This window comes from Aspergillus flavus, chromosome 2 (genome assembly GCF_009017415.1).
Source record: "Aspergillus flavus chromosome 2, complete sequence".
NCBI classification, from domain to species: Eukaryota; Fungi; Ascomycota; class Eurotiomycetes; order Eurotiales; family Aspergillaceae; genus Aspergillus; species Aspergillus flavus.
The window spans coordinates 4,264,912-4,278,011 of record NC_092409.1 but is presented as its reverse complement, the minus strand read 5'-3'; the positions used below and the strand labels follow the sequence as shown (position 1 = coordinate 4,278,011).

Genomic DNA, 13,100 nt, shown 5'->3' with positions numbered 1-13,100 from the left:
CATGCCTCCTCCCATGGACACTATTTTCCCCATTGTATGACATTAGTGAGTACCCACAGACTCATACTCTCGTGGAGAGTACGCAGCGTCTAACCGAGGGCGATTCCGGTGGTCTTTGTTGTCTGACAAGGCAGACGCCATAATCATGAGGAGTTGCACAGATTGTATCCGTTTCCAACCCAGCGGGACGTATATGTTACCCCTCGTGACTTGGGCTCATTGCTCAACTCCCTCCGCTTCTAATACATCCACATCCAGCTCCTCCATTACCCCAAGTACGACCCCAAGACTCTCCATAAACCCATTGACAGCCACTCGCAGCATCCGGTTGGTGGTTGCACAGTATGTAGTTTCGAGTACAGTCTTTGCCTCTTCGGTATCCGCTTGAATTCCCTTCGGAGCGGTTACCGCCATGTCGCGTCGGACGAAGGGGGAGAGTTCGGTGTCGACTTCAATGGCATGAAGAGCGGATGTTGCAAGGCGGTTCGAGGGGAGGGGGAGGGAGATTGTTCTGTTGTGCGTGGTATATTAGACCCTCTTGTGTCTAAATGGAGGGGTATTGGGCGTGGACTTACAAGGTATAGGGAAATTCAGTTTTCGTTGATTGAGTGGAGGCCATGGTGTCGGATGGCTTCTACTTAGATTCAATGTAGGAATGAAAAGAACAAACAAGTAAAATGCAGGTTGAAAACAGCAGACCACCGTTAGCCTGCGTCGAAGCAAAGAAATGGATGTGAATTCAATTGAAGCAAAAGTGGGGTGTTGGACCTGGGATGAGTCAGCATCTCTAATCTCGATTCGGTCAAACTGTGACATTGGATAAATTCACATATTCCTAAGCAGGCTTGTAATGAACAAGTCTATTCTATTAAACATACCAGTCTAAGAGTGATAGTTGAGCCCGACAAGTTTTGTGTTCAATCTTTATCCAACGCTGTCAATAGCCTATGGCATGGATGTTTAACAAACAACTACTGCCAGGGATAGCAAAAATATATATTTAGTGCCAATTCGGGCCCCGCATCATAACCTCTAGTTTGGTTGGCTACGCCATTGTTGCAATAATTCAAGCTTGATAACCTTATGCCTAGAAGAGGCCTCATCAGAAGTTCTATAATATTATTACCGGAGGTTATTAGACATCAGGGTGGCCATGTTTCGCGTGCAAATACTGAAAGGGCGTCAAAGTCAATCTGTTCGCTAGCCAGTGTTGAAAGCCGAACTGAAGATTCTTCCGTCTTCGAAAGATATCGTACGTTATGGTTAATCTGTGTCTTCATGGAGGCAATGGATTCAATATATGATATTATGAATTATGGACTAAAGCCTTCAATATACTGTATGTACAAAATCTCCTCTCAGTCCTTGGTGTCCATGCCGCCGTTCAGCCAGGTTTATACCCTCACATTGCCGTCTCTCGTGGGTTTCCCCGACAGGAGCTTTACGTTAACCGTACTGCAGATAGGTTCCATGACAGTTGTGAGAGGAAGCATAAATTCCTAGGTCATTCTCTTTACAGACCAAGAATGGCGCTGACCAGAGAGAGGTCATCTAGGACGTAATCAGTAGAGCTTCAACGAATGCTTGATATTGGTGAACTTACTCCCCTGGACAAGGCCGAGGATGTGCTCGACACCAGCAGCGTCGAGGGTGCCTAAGAATTACTCAGCTAATGCGCTTTTGTAGCCTGAACAAGACCAGTAACTTACCGTCCGTAACCTGGCTGACCAGGTTCGTCGCAACACCAGTGAGCTGCCCAACCTGACGCTTGACACCAACGGCTATTATCCACATTAGTCACTGTAATTTCCAGGATTGAAAGCAGTACGTACCCTTGGTGGTGTCGGGAAGGGTGCCGTCAACAAGACCCTCAACGGAGCCAACAGCTGAGTTGGCAGTGTCAACCACAGGCTTAACGGCACCGCCAACGGTGGAAGTCACAGGCGCAGTAACAGTCCCAACGGTGTTGAGCTCATTGCCAACAACGCTGCGCTGAGAGACGGTTCCAGTCAGCTTGCTCAGCTCGCCCTGGATCTGCTTAAGAGCTGGGAACACTCGAGTTAGCTTCTATGCAAGGCAAAACATGACCATGAGTTTCAAAACACACCAGTTTGAACCTGAACGAGGTCAGTAACGTCCGCACCGCTGAGGACATTACCCAGGGCACCGTCAATGTTTCCAAGAACACCACTAAGTTGGGTCAAGGTGGGCTGCAGAGCAGCGGTAGGGATAGCAGCGGCGGAGGCAGCGCTGACAGCAGCAAGAGAGGCAATAAGTCCGGTGAACTTCATTTTGGCGAGTTAGAATTGGTATTGTGATAAAAAATAGAGAATGACTTGTGTGTTTGACGTGATGAAAGAGTGGACGCTGAAGAGCAGGCTTTGGAAAGGAATGACTGGGTTGAGTGAGCTTGTCTGATGGGCAAAGAGAAAGCCCTGAAGTAGGGTGCTCAATCATGATTTTATACTGTCTGTTCACCCCATGGATCAGGGGCTTGTTGCACAGGCACTTCAAATGGCGACTAGCAAAATCCATTAGTCTGTTCCATGAAGTTGAATCAAATGACGATCGACGTGAACAGTCTTGCTTTGGACCTTTTTACTGCATTTCCTTATGAAAGCTGATTGGGTCCCCATTGGCAACAGCGCCAATAGCTACGCATACGAACGTGGAACTGAGGTCCAGGCTTAACGCAAGTAAGGTTTGATGACGGGGAAGGCGTCCAATTGGTGTAAAAGCCGTCCTTTTCTCCGCTGCGAGAAATACTAGACAGCACTAAGGATAGACCCCGAGGCACAAGATTGAGGCCATGATGGGGTTGACTGCGATGTGCCCGGTACTGAGTCCACAAATCTTTTGCTCGACGATAATAACTTCAATAGTCCGACATCCATGGACTATACACCACGGCCCTCAGTATTAATTTTGCGTCTGTAACCTGTTATTAACTGGAGTGGACTGCGAGCAAAGCCCATTCCCAAAAGATAGCAAGTCCCATCTTCCAACCACCCCATCTCAGCCCTGATCAACCTACAGAGGCCTGACTGTTGCGCATGAGCACCCGTCAGTAGCCGGCAGTTCGTAGAAAAACGAGCACATACCCCGGATCCAATTAAACGTCGCCCAAGCCTAATAACTCAAACCTTAACCGTTGATAGTCGCGCCTTAGCTGGAAGATCGTCGTTTCTTTGCCGTCGCCACGGCCCAAGAGTTGGCGTCCTGCCAGGCCATGAACATACCATTGTTTTTCTTGTGGCTTGTCGGAGAATTATGGGCAGAAGTTCAAATTTCATAAATACTCTGCTTATGTTGATATGGGATTTACAGTCACGCAGTGAACCACACTCGGTTATGAATGGTCTGTCTATATAGGGTACGGGATAACGTTACTTCTAACGTACAGCAAATTGGCAATCCCCCGCCCCTGCCGATCAGTAGTCTTAATGGAACGGCAAATTCTAAACATCGTGCGCAGTGGTTACCAAATTGCGTCCTTTTCACCCTCCACTGATCATCGCTCGTGTGAGACTCGAATTTCGGTCATTGCCCGCAGATTACCTTCTTCTTCTGGGAGGACCCACTATGTTTAAGTATTCTAACCTCGTGGGAGTACTTGATAGACACGAGGGAGACAGTACGGAGGATATTCTCCTGAAAGTATTCCCTCGGTCAAACCATGGATTTGTTCGCACTATCGAAAGTTTAAATGTAGTACCATGACAGTCAACTTGCTATTGCCACATTTTCGAGCGACGTCTGCTCCACATTGACGTATATACTGTGAGGATATATACATGGTGAACTGAATATCCAAGAACCAGAGGCGCTATATAGTCCGGTCTATCTCGCAAAACACTTAAAGGGGTACGAGTAATTTAGTAATACTGGATATAACCTCTCTCATAACATGGGATGCGCAGGATAGCAGGGCATTTCCAATGGCTAGCCTGAAGGTGAGTACCCTCTCTTGCGATATTAACTCAGATAAAGAGGAAATTTGCAAGTTCCTCGATAATGTCCGGCGAACCGAAAAGGGTCTTAGTCTGAGAGTTATTCCTCGTTCGCTATCGCCCTGACAGTGCTGTTCTGTTGCTTGAGTAAAAACGCTCCGCCATGGTTCGAGAGGGTTAGTTATAACTTATAATGGGTTTCCCACCCCTACTTGTTGATATGAATTTTCAACCCGCCTATAAAAATGTAACCATAAAGACGACAGATGAAAACTAGGAAGCACCGGTCACTATGCTCGGGGAAAATAAGGCTGAATGCAGAGGCGTACACAGAACATGGGTGGTTTCGAGGGCTTGTGGAGGTACACACACACAACAAACGAAAAGGAACATGGGGCTTGAGTGGTGGCTGACTTTTGCATTGTTTGTCTGAGTGGGGGACTGGCTGGTGGCTTACATAAGGTATTGTTTTGACAGTTGTGGCGTTCGCCTGAGGCAACAACCGTTGTCGTGTCAACAGGCGGCACTAAACTGCTTTGAGGGAATCACAACATAACAGCGGCCACTAAGCGTGCATCGCATTTCCTTAAACGGTCTCATCGGCCTCGAGGTCTTCTCTCGTGCGGCAGTTCAACCACCTTTTTTACTCCTCTTCAGCTCCATCCTTCCCCTCCTCTCTGCCCCCCTCCTCAAGAGCTCCTTTATAGGTCGCCTCGATCCCCTGATCCTACTCAGGCCGCATTGCCTGTATCCTTACTCTATCCGCGCCCCCGTGGTTTATCACTATTCTTGTCTATCCCGAGTGGCAACGGTTCGGATCATGATTGTTTAGCTTGGATCACTTGTTTTGATTTATCGACTCTGTTGACCAGGCCACGATTATCTTGCAATTGCAGGACATTTCTATCTTAGAGACGCCCGACTTACTGCTCACCCCCCTATCGATTGTTTAGTGTTCATATTGCTGTTAGAGATTTGTTTTGGTGACGCATTGTTGCATTGAAAATGGCTGGAAACATGGGTGATTACGGCCAGATTATTGAGTATATCCAAGGTAAGTGCAATCGCCTGTGTCCATCACATTTGGAACGACTTCTTGCAATGATCAAAACATCCAATGCTGCATATCACAAGCCGCATGCTAACTGCCTGGCAAACCAGATCGTCTTTATTTGGCTTCTTATGACGACGCACCGGATGCGAGAACTCCATTCCCTTATCCTTCCGAGCAACCTAAGTCTCCAAGCAAGCGCTCTGCGAGAGCCCAGCCGAACACCCCCAGTAGGAAGAGGCGAAGCCCCGTGTATTTCACGGTCGATGATACCTTGCTTTACAACTCTTTCCATGCAGACTTCGGTCCACTCCACATAGGTCATCTGTACCGGTTTGCGGTCCATTTCCATGAGATTCTGGGCGACCCTGCCAACAGTGATCGCCCAGTGGTGTTCTACTCGAAGCCTGACGCTCGGAGTCGTGCCAATGCCGCATGTCTTGTTGCTTGCTACATGGTCCTCATCCAATCATGGCCGCCTCATTTGGCCCTCGCTCCAATTGCGCAGGCTGACCCTCCTTATATGCCGTTTCGAGATGCCGGGTACAGTCAGGCAGATTTCACTTTGACGATTCAAGATGTGGTTTATGGAGTATGGAAAGCAAAGGAGCAGTCACTCTGTGGCTTGAGGGAGTTCAGTCTTGAAGAGTACGTTTTGCTTGATCACATTATAAAACACTTTATTGACAAGGGCACTAGGTATGAGAAATATGAACGTGTCGACATGGGTGACTTCAACTGGATAACACCTCAGTTCTTGGCTTTTGCTTCGCCACAGCACGAACCGATTGCCCCGATCCCTCCTAATACCCCCGAATATGCCGCATTGCCTTCCACAATCTCCCAAGTCCAAGCATCCAAATTACCTCTTCCTTTCAAAAATGTGTTGGCCCATTTCGCGTCACGAGACATTGGACTAGTTGTGCGATTGAATTCTGAATTATACTCGCCATCATACTTCACGGCCTTGGGCATTACTCACATCGACATGATCTTTGAAGATGGCACCTGTCCTCCTCTACCATTAGTCCGACGATTTATCAAAATGGCCCATGATATGATCACCAAGAAGAAGGGAATTGCGGTGCACTGCAAAGCTGGCCTTGGCCGGACAGGCTGTCTAATTGGTGCATATCTTATCTACCGATATGGATTTACTGCCAATGAGATTATTGCGTTCATGAGGTTCATGCGGCCCGGCATGGTGGTCGGCCCCCAACAGCATTGGCTGCATTTGAACCAAGGCGCATTCCGTGAGTGGTGGTTTGAGGACAGCATGAAGGAGAAGTTGGCCCAAATGCAGACAGCTCCGGTCACACCCGGCCGTCCATCCGCCAAGCAACGTGCGAACAACGGCCCTGTCGCTACGCCTCCCAATAACAGTCATTCGAAGCGCGCCGCACTGGGTGAAATAGATCACAACGAGGCTGCCGGAGCGCAGCACGACGAGAACCTTCCGGCCCCAACACCTGGCCAGCCTAGGAAATCCCATAGGAAAGACTCCCGCCATCACCCCTACGCCCGGACAACATCTGGCAGCATTGTAGTTGACAAGGATACGAGAGCTAGAGAACACTCAGCGCACAGAAGCCAGCGGCTTAGCAGCGATAACAGTGAAAGTGAAGAGGAGATTCAACTTCGCATGCTTGCGAAGCGTTCATCGAAATCACCAATGGCATCTCCAAGCCAGCGGTCTGTTAGCTACTCGGCAACATTGACCACTAGCTACACCTTGAATGATGGCATTCATGAGGATAGAGAAAACTGGGGCGACGCTGCATATGCCGCACCGAAGACCCCAGTAAGCTCTAAGACTGGCGTCTCCGTTGCCAAGGTCCGCACCAGCCCTCGGCGTGTGACGGACAGCCGGAGCGAGACCAGAGGCGTCCGCAAGGCTAGTGGCCGAATCGGCAGTGCCGGCAGCCCGACTCGTGTGAAATAAGTAACACTGCAGTCTTTTTTCTCTTCCTTCAAGATATCCTTCTTATGTTACATTTTATTTGACTCATCTTATTTTGGATCCAGTGTGTTGCTTCTGCTGGACTGTAATAGTGCATAGTGCATGTGCCTCCTACTACCCATTCGCATATGCGTTATTCTTCTTCACTTGTTCATGCGTTTCAGGTCTCTAATGATCATCGGCTTGTGGGTGTCTTTTGGTTTTCTGGTTTAAAATCGACGGGTCTGGGTATGTGTGTTTCGGCGTCCCGGGGTATTCTGATGTTGGAGGATTTAGAAGTTGGTATTGATGTGGAATCTTGTGGCTAGCACCAGTGCCTATACACTTGCATTGTTCTTTCGCAAGCGTGCAGAGCAGTATATTCTCTGATTGCATTGTGTGTCTCTGTACGTATACGATCTACGTCGGCATGACAAATTCAGTTGATGACGATTCCAACCATGGAGAAGTAGTAGTATAAAAGTCTTAGTATACATGAGTAGGCCCTAATACGGCCCGTACTCCGAATTGGGGCACTGCTTACTACCTCGGGTTCCAAAGCATACTCGTTCTTCCAGCTTAAAAACTATAAGACGGGCCATAGAAGCCAGTACGGGATAAACGATGCAGTGCATGACGTTCGACTGGGGTTGTAATTGTTCTCACACAGACAGAGCGCTACGCTACCTCCTGTGCTTCCAAATGCGCCGCTATTAAATTCAAATATTCCCGTGCACGGGGCGTAGAGTCCTCAATACCCGGAACCTTAGCAGCATCATCCCAAAGCCGCAGTGCGACCATCTCATCACGTAGCGGATCCTGCTCAAAAGCAGCCAGATCTGCTCCCTTAAACGGACCCCCCTGAAACTCAAGCGATTTCTTAGAAGCCGATGACAGAGAATCATAATACGAGTGATTAACCGCCGTGAGATACCTGCCCATTGAAAATTAGTTCCCAACACATAATACAAAAGAAGCCCTAACAATAACCCGGGACCAGGTCTAGAGTAGGAAAAAAAAAAAAGAGCTAGAATACCTCTTTGCCGCAACATGACTCTCAACGAGTTGACACACACTCGGGTTAAATCCTAGAGAACGCAGATACTCCGATCCGATTCTCTCATGGCCTACGCGACCGACGTTCTCGGCGCTGTTCTTGAGGTTCATTCGGACTTCTTTGTTTGATTCGAGGGGAATGATTTGGCCAATGTCGTGGAGGAGAGCGGCGATTATGAGCTCGTTTCTTGCGCCTGGTGTTGTGATATGTTAGTTGGGGGATTAATTGATTGATTGATGGGCTGGTTGGTGGGTTGATTGGTATGTTGGTGGTCTACGGACCGGATTTCTGTGCATTGTGGGCTGCCTGGAGACAGTGTTCTAGTTGACTGATTGATTCGCCTATGTAGTCGCCTTGGCCGTGTTGTTCGAGTGAACTGACTAGGTATTCTGCTCTTTCTTTGGGTGATTGGGCGGCCATTTTGAGGAGTTTGAGAAGGAGATATCTGTTTTGAGAAATTGAGGGTAAAGTTGGAGAAAGGGTTGGGAGAACCGTGAGGAAGAGGGGGGTGATAGCTTTAAATAGTATGGAATGACAAAGTTAACCCCACATGTGGCATTGGCTTATTCCGTGCGAAATGGGCACTACTCGTGCTGGAGTTTCTTTTCTAAGGCTTTACTGGTTTCGTTTAGGAATGGTTAACATTATTATCTCACCACTCGTGGTGGGAGGATAGAGATCAGGGTATGAAGTCCACGACTCTATTAGCATTGCTCAAAGATAGCATCTAGTCTGTTGTCCTCCCTAGTTTGTCCCCTGGCCTTATAAATTCAAGATTATTTACACTAATAATACTCCAACTGATTTGCACTCCCCAAGTACGAAGTTTAATAATAGTCTACGCTACCGGTTGTGGTTGGCCTTCAATAGTCAGCATTGGAGAGCCATACCCATACCGAAGTCGTCCCTCTTCGTAGGTTTCTCCTTTCTTGCGCATGTGGGTAGCGGGCCAGAGCTTCCTCCGGTCTTCATAATACGAATCGTGGAGATCACCTTCGGCCTTGCAGTTGTAAGTGGCATAGATTGCCCGGCGGTCTTTAGAGCTCGTATTAGCACCACTGCGGTGGGCGAGATAGGACCCGAACACCATAATGTCACCTAGCCTGCGTTAATAGATGTCTCAATTTGCCTTATAGATGCCATTGGCCGCACTAACCTGGCTGAAGGGTGCAAGAAGTCCACTTTTGGCTTTCGACCCAAGCAGGGTCAATACAACGATCTTCTCCCAGTTTGATCTCCGTACGATGACTGCCATCTACAACATCCAAACCACCGTTTTCGGGGGTCATCTCGTCCACGGCAGCAAGCACAGTCAAATGCTTGATGTTCTTGACATGGGTATAGGCGTTGGCATCGATGTGAGGAGAAAAGCCACCTGAGTCGGGTGTGTTACCGATTAGCCTCAGACGTCGAAGGAGCTCTGAGAGCTGCATAAGACTGGATACTTACCACTTCCTGCGAGTTTGTAGTTGATCTTTTCTTTGAAGAGTAGCATTGGCTCCGCAGCCAGCTGTTCGAGGACGCTCAACATGCGCTGGCCGCGAAGAAAGCTGTCAAAGCCAGCATGACTATTGGCGTAGTTCTCTGTACGACAGAGGACTCGTTTGCCTTGTGCATTTACCTCCTACCCTCCTCCATTAGTTCTATGCTTTGTACTTTTGTTGTTCTCTTCAAGGAATCGCCCACCTCGTATGGCATGTATGATGCGTCTGGAGTGCGGGGCAGGTCATGGACTTCCTGAGTCCACCGCTGAAGTAGCTTGGTTTCCGGAGCGTTGAAGAAGCCCTGGATCACCAAGTAGCCCTTCTCATTATAGGATTGAATTTGATCCTCAGTTAAAGGGAAGTGGCTGTTCTCCATGGTGCAAGTAGGTCAAGCTCTGGGCGGATAATTACTTTGTTTTTCGTTAGATAGAGGAGAGGCACATGACTATTTCCCTGAAAGCGCTTGGGACCACCGACTAAATAAGTCCTGCAGCATACCACTTCCTACCGAGCAGTCTACTAATGCCGGGTCTACAATTGGCACCGTGACACATCGTAGGATAATAGTTTACGAGCGGAGAGCGGGGAATGTTGCAGCGCTGGGAGATGAGATGGCGTACAGATGGAGCGATCATCATTGAGGATCAAGGACTCAAGGGCACTGTTGCATTGTATCACTACAGGTATTGGCCAGTGATAACACTGAGGAGTGTCCATGTGCCTCGAACGACAGGATGTCGGTTGGTTATCGGCCCTTCGCTTAGAAATTAGTGTCGCGGTAGTTCCCGACATCGCGAGAGACCCTGCTGTCTCCACTCTCCAGGCAGGGACGCACGTGTCCCTCTTGTCGTACTTCTACATGTCAGTCTCCGACGGACTTTTCTCCAGGGGTACATATCTAGACCGGTGGAAGCTCAATTGTTATCTGTCAAGGTCACGATGATACGCATGCCCGTGCGGTATCTAACCTCCCTAATTGGCCAATATGAGGGCATTTCCATCCCGATCCTTTGATCGTCTATCTGCAGGGTTCTCCATCAATGTCGATGTTATATAGAAGATTGTTCGACGTGGGATAAAATGATTGGGAAAGAATTTAGTGTGTCCTTTCGTTGTCGTCTCCCCCCCAGCATTTACGGCACGATAACGGTCTCACTGCACATCCACGATAATCAGTTCGAACCATGGCCTCGGTAGAAAGTTCTCCGGTCGATACTTCCATGATCAAGGATGCCGATGTCACAGTGAGCAACTGGGCAGGCTTGAAAGGACGGGAGAGCACAGTTGAGAGCAGTGAGGATGTCGAAGCTGGTCAATCAGGCAAAAGTTCCGGGGTGCTGAATGTGTTCATCTCGGGTCTGGCTCTTTTCAGCGACGGATACAACGCCCAGATCAGTAAGTACACCGCCAATACCTGATCAAAAAATGATTCACTGATCGATGTTACCTCTTGGATCTTGTAGTTGGATATATGGAACCCTTGTTTTCAGTCTTGTTTGTACCCCTCTATACAAGCTATACAAGCTTTGCAGCCAAGATTGTCTCCCGCTGACTAGTTTCTTGGTATACGGTAGATACAAAGATGGCATGTCCCCAACCATCAAAGGCCGACTATCCAACTCGTTCCTCATAGGAGAAATCTTTGGAATGCTCTTCTTTGGCGTTCTCATCGATCGCCTGGGACGAAGAACGGGTGTGGTAGCAGCCACCACGTTCTTGGTATTGGGTATTGCATTGGCAGCTGCTGCGCACGGGAAGTCCGAGCTTGGGTAAGTGCCCGCTTTTCCGTGCTTTATAGTATGTTGAAGTCGTTATTTACAGGAATTTAGAATGTTCTGGATGATGATTATTGCCCGTGGAGTTGCTGGCTTTGGAGCCGGCGGCGAGTATCCCGTTTGCGCAACGAGTGCAACGGAGGCAGCAGATGAGACAACTAAGCTTCGAAAAAACCGAGGCTTCTTGGTTGCTTCAACTACTGATTTTGCCGTGGATCTGGTAGGTGGCAATCGTACTTATAGCATGAGGAAAGTACTGACACGTGGCGGTAGGGCTTTGTCTCCGCTGGCATTGTAGCGCTTATTGTTCTCGCTTGTTATGGTCAAGAGACTAGATCTGGGGTATGGCGTGTATCATTTGGCCTTGGATTTGTGGTACGTGATTTCGATACGTTTATCCTTCTATTACGAGATTCTCACAAACACAATAGCTTCCCCTTGTTATCTGCTTCTTCCGGATTCGCATGATCAATTCCACTCAGTACCAGAAACACAGCATTAAATCTAGGTATCCATACGGGCTTATTCTCAAAAGATATTGGAAGCCGATGCTTGGAACTTGTGGGTCACCAAATCATTTGTCCATGTGTTCAAGTGCTGACTTTGTAGCCCTGGCGTGGTTCTGCTACGACTTTGTCACCTACCCGTTCGGAATCTTCTCGTCCACCATTATCCAGCAATTAATGACGGACAACTCAACTGTTCAAAACATCGGTTATGGAGTGAGTGTCCTATCTGGAACATTGCCATTGAACTGGTAACTAAAAAGCATGGCCCTCCAGACAGTGATTAACTGCTTCTATCTCCCCGGATGCCTTCTCGGCGGGTACCTCATGGACAAAATTGGGCGCAAGCAAAACATGACTCTTGGTTTCATGCTCTGGGCCATCTGGGGCTTCATCCTTGGCGGTGCGCTTCACCCGATCCAAAGCGTGTTCCCGTTGTTCGTGGTGATGTACGGCATTTTCATGGCCCTGGGCGAAATGGGCCCCGGTGTATCTACGTTTCTTTGTGCTGCCGAGTCCTTTCCCACCCCTCTCCGTGGTCACTTTCTCGGATTTGCTGCTGCCGTGGGCAAGGCTGGTGCGTCTATTGGAACGGAAGTGTTTACCCCAATTCAGAACTCATTTGATACCACTGCAAAGGGCCAGCAAGCGGTGTTTTTGATTGCCTCTGCCTTTACGGTGGTCGGAGGTCTCATCGCATGGTTCTTGATTCCGGATATGTCTCGAGAGTTGGAGGATGAGGATGCCAGGTTCAAGGCATACTTAGAGGAGAACGGATACGACGTTAGCCACTATGGCGAGGCGTTGCAGGTGGATAGGAAGAGTGGTCATTAATTTTAACATAAACAAAAGTCATTAGATTAGCATATGAATACAACTTTGGTTGTCCTCAGACGGGATAAGTTTAGAGTGATACAGCTTTTAGGGCAATGACTGGTGGAGGAATGGTCTAACTATTTCCAGTTAGGTTAGGTCGCGTCCTTTATCGGATACCACCTCGGACTTCACATGAATCAAACCCGAACTCACTGAGGGTCCTTATCATTAGAGAACCAGCGAAATAACAACAGGCGCATGAAGACAATGCGCAATTAATCACGTTGGTGTCTCGTGGATGGTTCTCGGTGGGATATGGCGGAGCGACCGACTCGAGGCCCCGCAGTTCGCCGCAATGGCACACTCCAATCTTGCGAACCTTGTCGCAAGGCAAAGCTGCGATGCGACCATGCAAGACCAGTCTGTGGCAGATGTACCACGAAAAAGATCACTGCCAAATGCTTCTACCATCCTGCTCCAATGACAAAGGGGGTGGCCTCGAATCGGACCAGTCCGATCAAA

General features: G+C 48.5%; 6 protein-coding genes across 6 annotated transcripts; 2 read left to right on the top strand and 4 right to left on the bottom strand.

The window, feature by feature from the left end:
* Positions 1-216: 216 nt before the first annotated feature.
* F9C07_2401 (transcription factor Pcc1-domain-containing protein) lies at positions 217-619 on the bottom strand (the record flags this gene model as incomplete). Its single annotated transcript, XM_041290020.2, has 2 exons — positions 217-511; positions 576-619. The coding sequence occupies 2 exons, from the start codon at positions 617-619 to the stop codon at positions 217-219; spliced, it is 339 nt and encodes a 112-aa protein (XP_041143203.2).
* An 894-nt stretch (positions 620-1,513) lies between these two features.
* Positions 1,514-2,291, bottom strand: F9C07_2402 (uncharacterized protein; the record flags this gene model as incomplete). The annotated part of the gene is made up of 5 exons (XM_041290019.1): positions 1,514-1,551; positions 1,604-1,654; positions 1,710-1,781; positions 1,833-2,045; positions 2,108-2,291. 5 exons carry the CDS (start codon positions 2,289-2,291, stop codon positions 1,514-1,516), a joined length of 558 nt encoding a protein of 185 aa, XP_041143202.1.
* A 2,247-nt stretch (positions 2,292-4,538) lies between these two features.
* On the top strand, positions 4,539-7,405 carry F9C07_2277881 (protein-tyrosine phosphatase-like protein). The gene is made up of 3 exons (XM_071510260.1): positions 4,539-5,004; positions 5,112-5,649; positions 5,701-7,405. The coding sequence occupies exons 1-3, from the start codon at positions 4,956-4,958 to the stop codon at positions 6,941-6,943; spliced, it is 1,830 nt and encodes a 609-aa protein (XP_071363931.1). The 5' UTR covers positions 4,539-4,955; the 3' UTR covers positions 6,944-7,405.
* On the bottom strand, positions 7,406-8,620 carry F9C07_2277880 (uncharacterized protein). Its single transcript, XM_041290018.2, has 3 exons — positions 8,279-8,620; positions 7,977-8,190; positions 7,406-7,874 (listed from the first exon to the last, which is right to left on the bottom strand). Exons 1-3 carry the CDS (start codon positions 8,415-8,417, stop codon positions 7,619-7,621), a joined length of 609 nt encoding a protein of 202 aa, XP_041143200.1. The 5' UTR covers positions 8,418-8,620; the 3' UTR covers positions 7,406-7,618.
* A 215-nt stretch (positions 8,621-8,835) lies between these two features.
* F9C07_2405 (uncharacterized protein) lies at positions 8,836-9,881 on the bottom strand (the record flags this gene model as incomplete). The annotated part of the gene is made up of 4 exons (XM_041290017.2): positions 9,684-9,881; positions 9,447-9,621; positions 9,154-9,372; positions 8,836-9,095 (listed from the first exon to the last, which is right to left on the bottom strand). The coding sequence occupies exons 1-4, from the start codon at positions 9,855-9,857 to the stop codon at positions 8,836-8,838; spliced, it is 828 nt and encodes a 275-aa protein (XP_041143199.1). The 5' UTR covers positions 9,858-9,881.
* A 784-nt stretch (positions 9,882-10,665) lies between these two features.
* F9C07_2100294 (major facilitator superfamily domain-containing protein) lies at positions 10,666-12,596 on the top strand (the record flags this gene model as incomplete). The annotated part of the gene is made up of 6 exons (XM_071508915.1): positions 10,666-10,876; positions 11,019-11,250; positions 11,311-11,476; positions 11,530-11,631; positions 11,688-11,978; positions 12,039-12,596. 6 exons carry the CDS (start codon positions 10,666-10,668, stop codon positions 12,594-12,596), a joined length of 1,560 nt encoding a protein of 519 aa, XP_071363930.1.
* Positions 12,597-13,100: the final 504 nt, after the last annotated feature.

What these genes read in the sequence shown, in the direction of transcription:
- F9C07_2277881 (XM_071510260.1), top strand. Translation starts at nt 4,956, where the DNA reads ATGGCTGGAAACATGGGTGATTACGGCCAGATTATTGAGTATATCCAA. An exon ending in GATTATTGAGTATATCCAAG is followed by an intron (nt 5,005 to 5,111) that starts GTAAGTGCAATC and finishes CTGGCAAACCAG; the next exon opens with ATCGTCTTTATTTGGCTTCT. An exon ending in AGGGAGTTCAGTCTTGAAGA is followed by an intron (nt 5,650 to 5,700) that starts GTACGTTTTGCT and finishes CAAGGGCACTAG; the next exon opens with GTATGAGAAATATGAACGTG.
- F9C07_2277880 (XM_041290018.2), bottom strand. Translation starts at nt 8,417, where the DNA reads ATGGCCGCCCAATCACCCAAAGAAAGAGCAGAATACCTAGTCAGTTCA. An exon ending in CCACAATGCACAGAAATCCG is followed by an intron (nt 8,191 to 8,278) that starts GTCCGTAGACCA and finishes TCACAACACCAG; the next exon opens with GCGCAAGAAACGAGCTCATA. An exon ending in AGTCATGTTGCGGCAAAGAG is followed by an intron (nt 7,875 to 7,976) that starts GTATTCTAGCTC and finishes TTCAATGGGCAG; the next exon opens with GTATCTCACGGCGGTTAATC.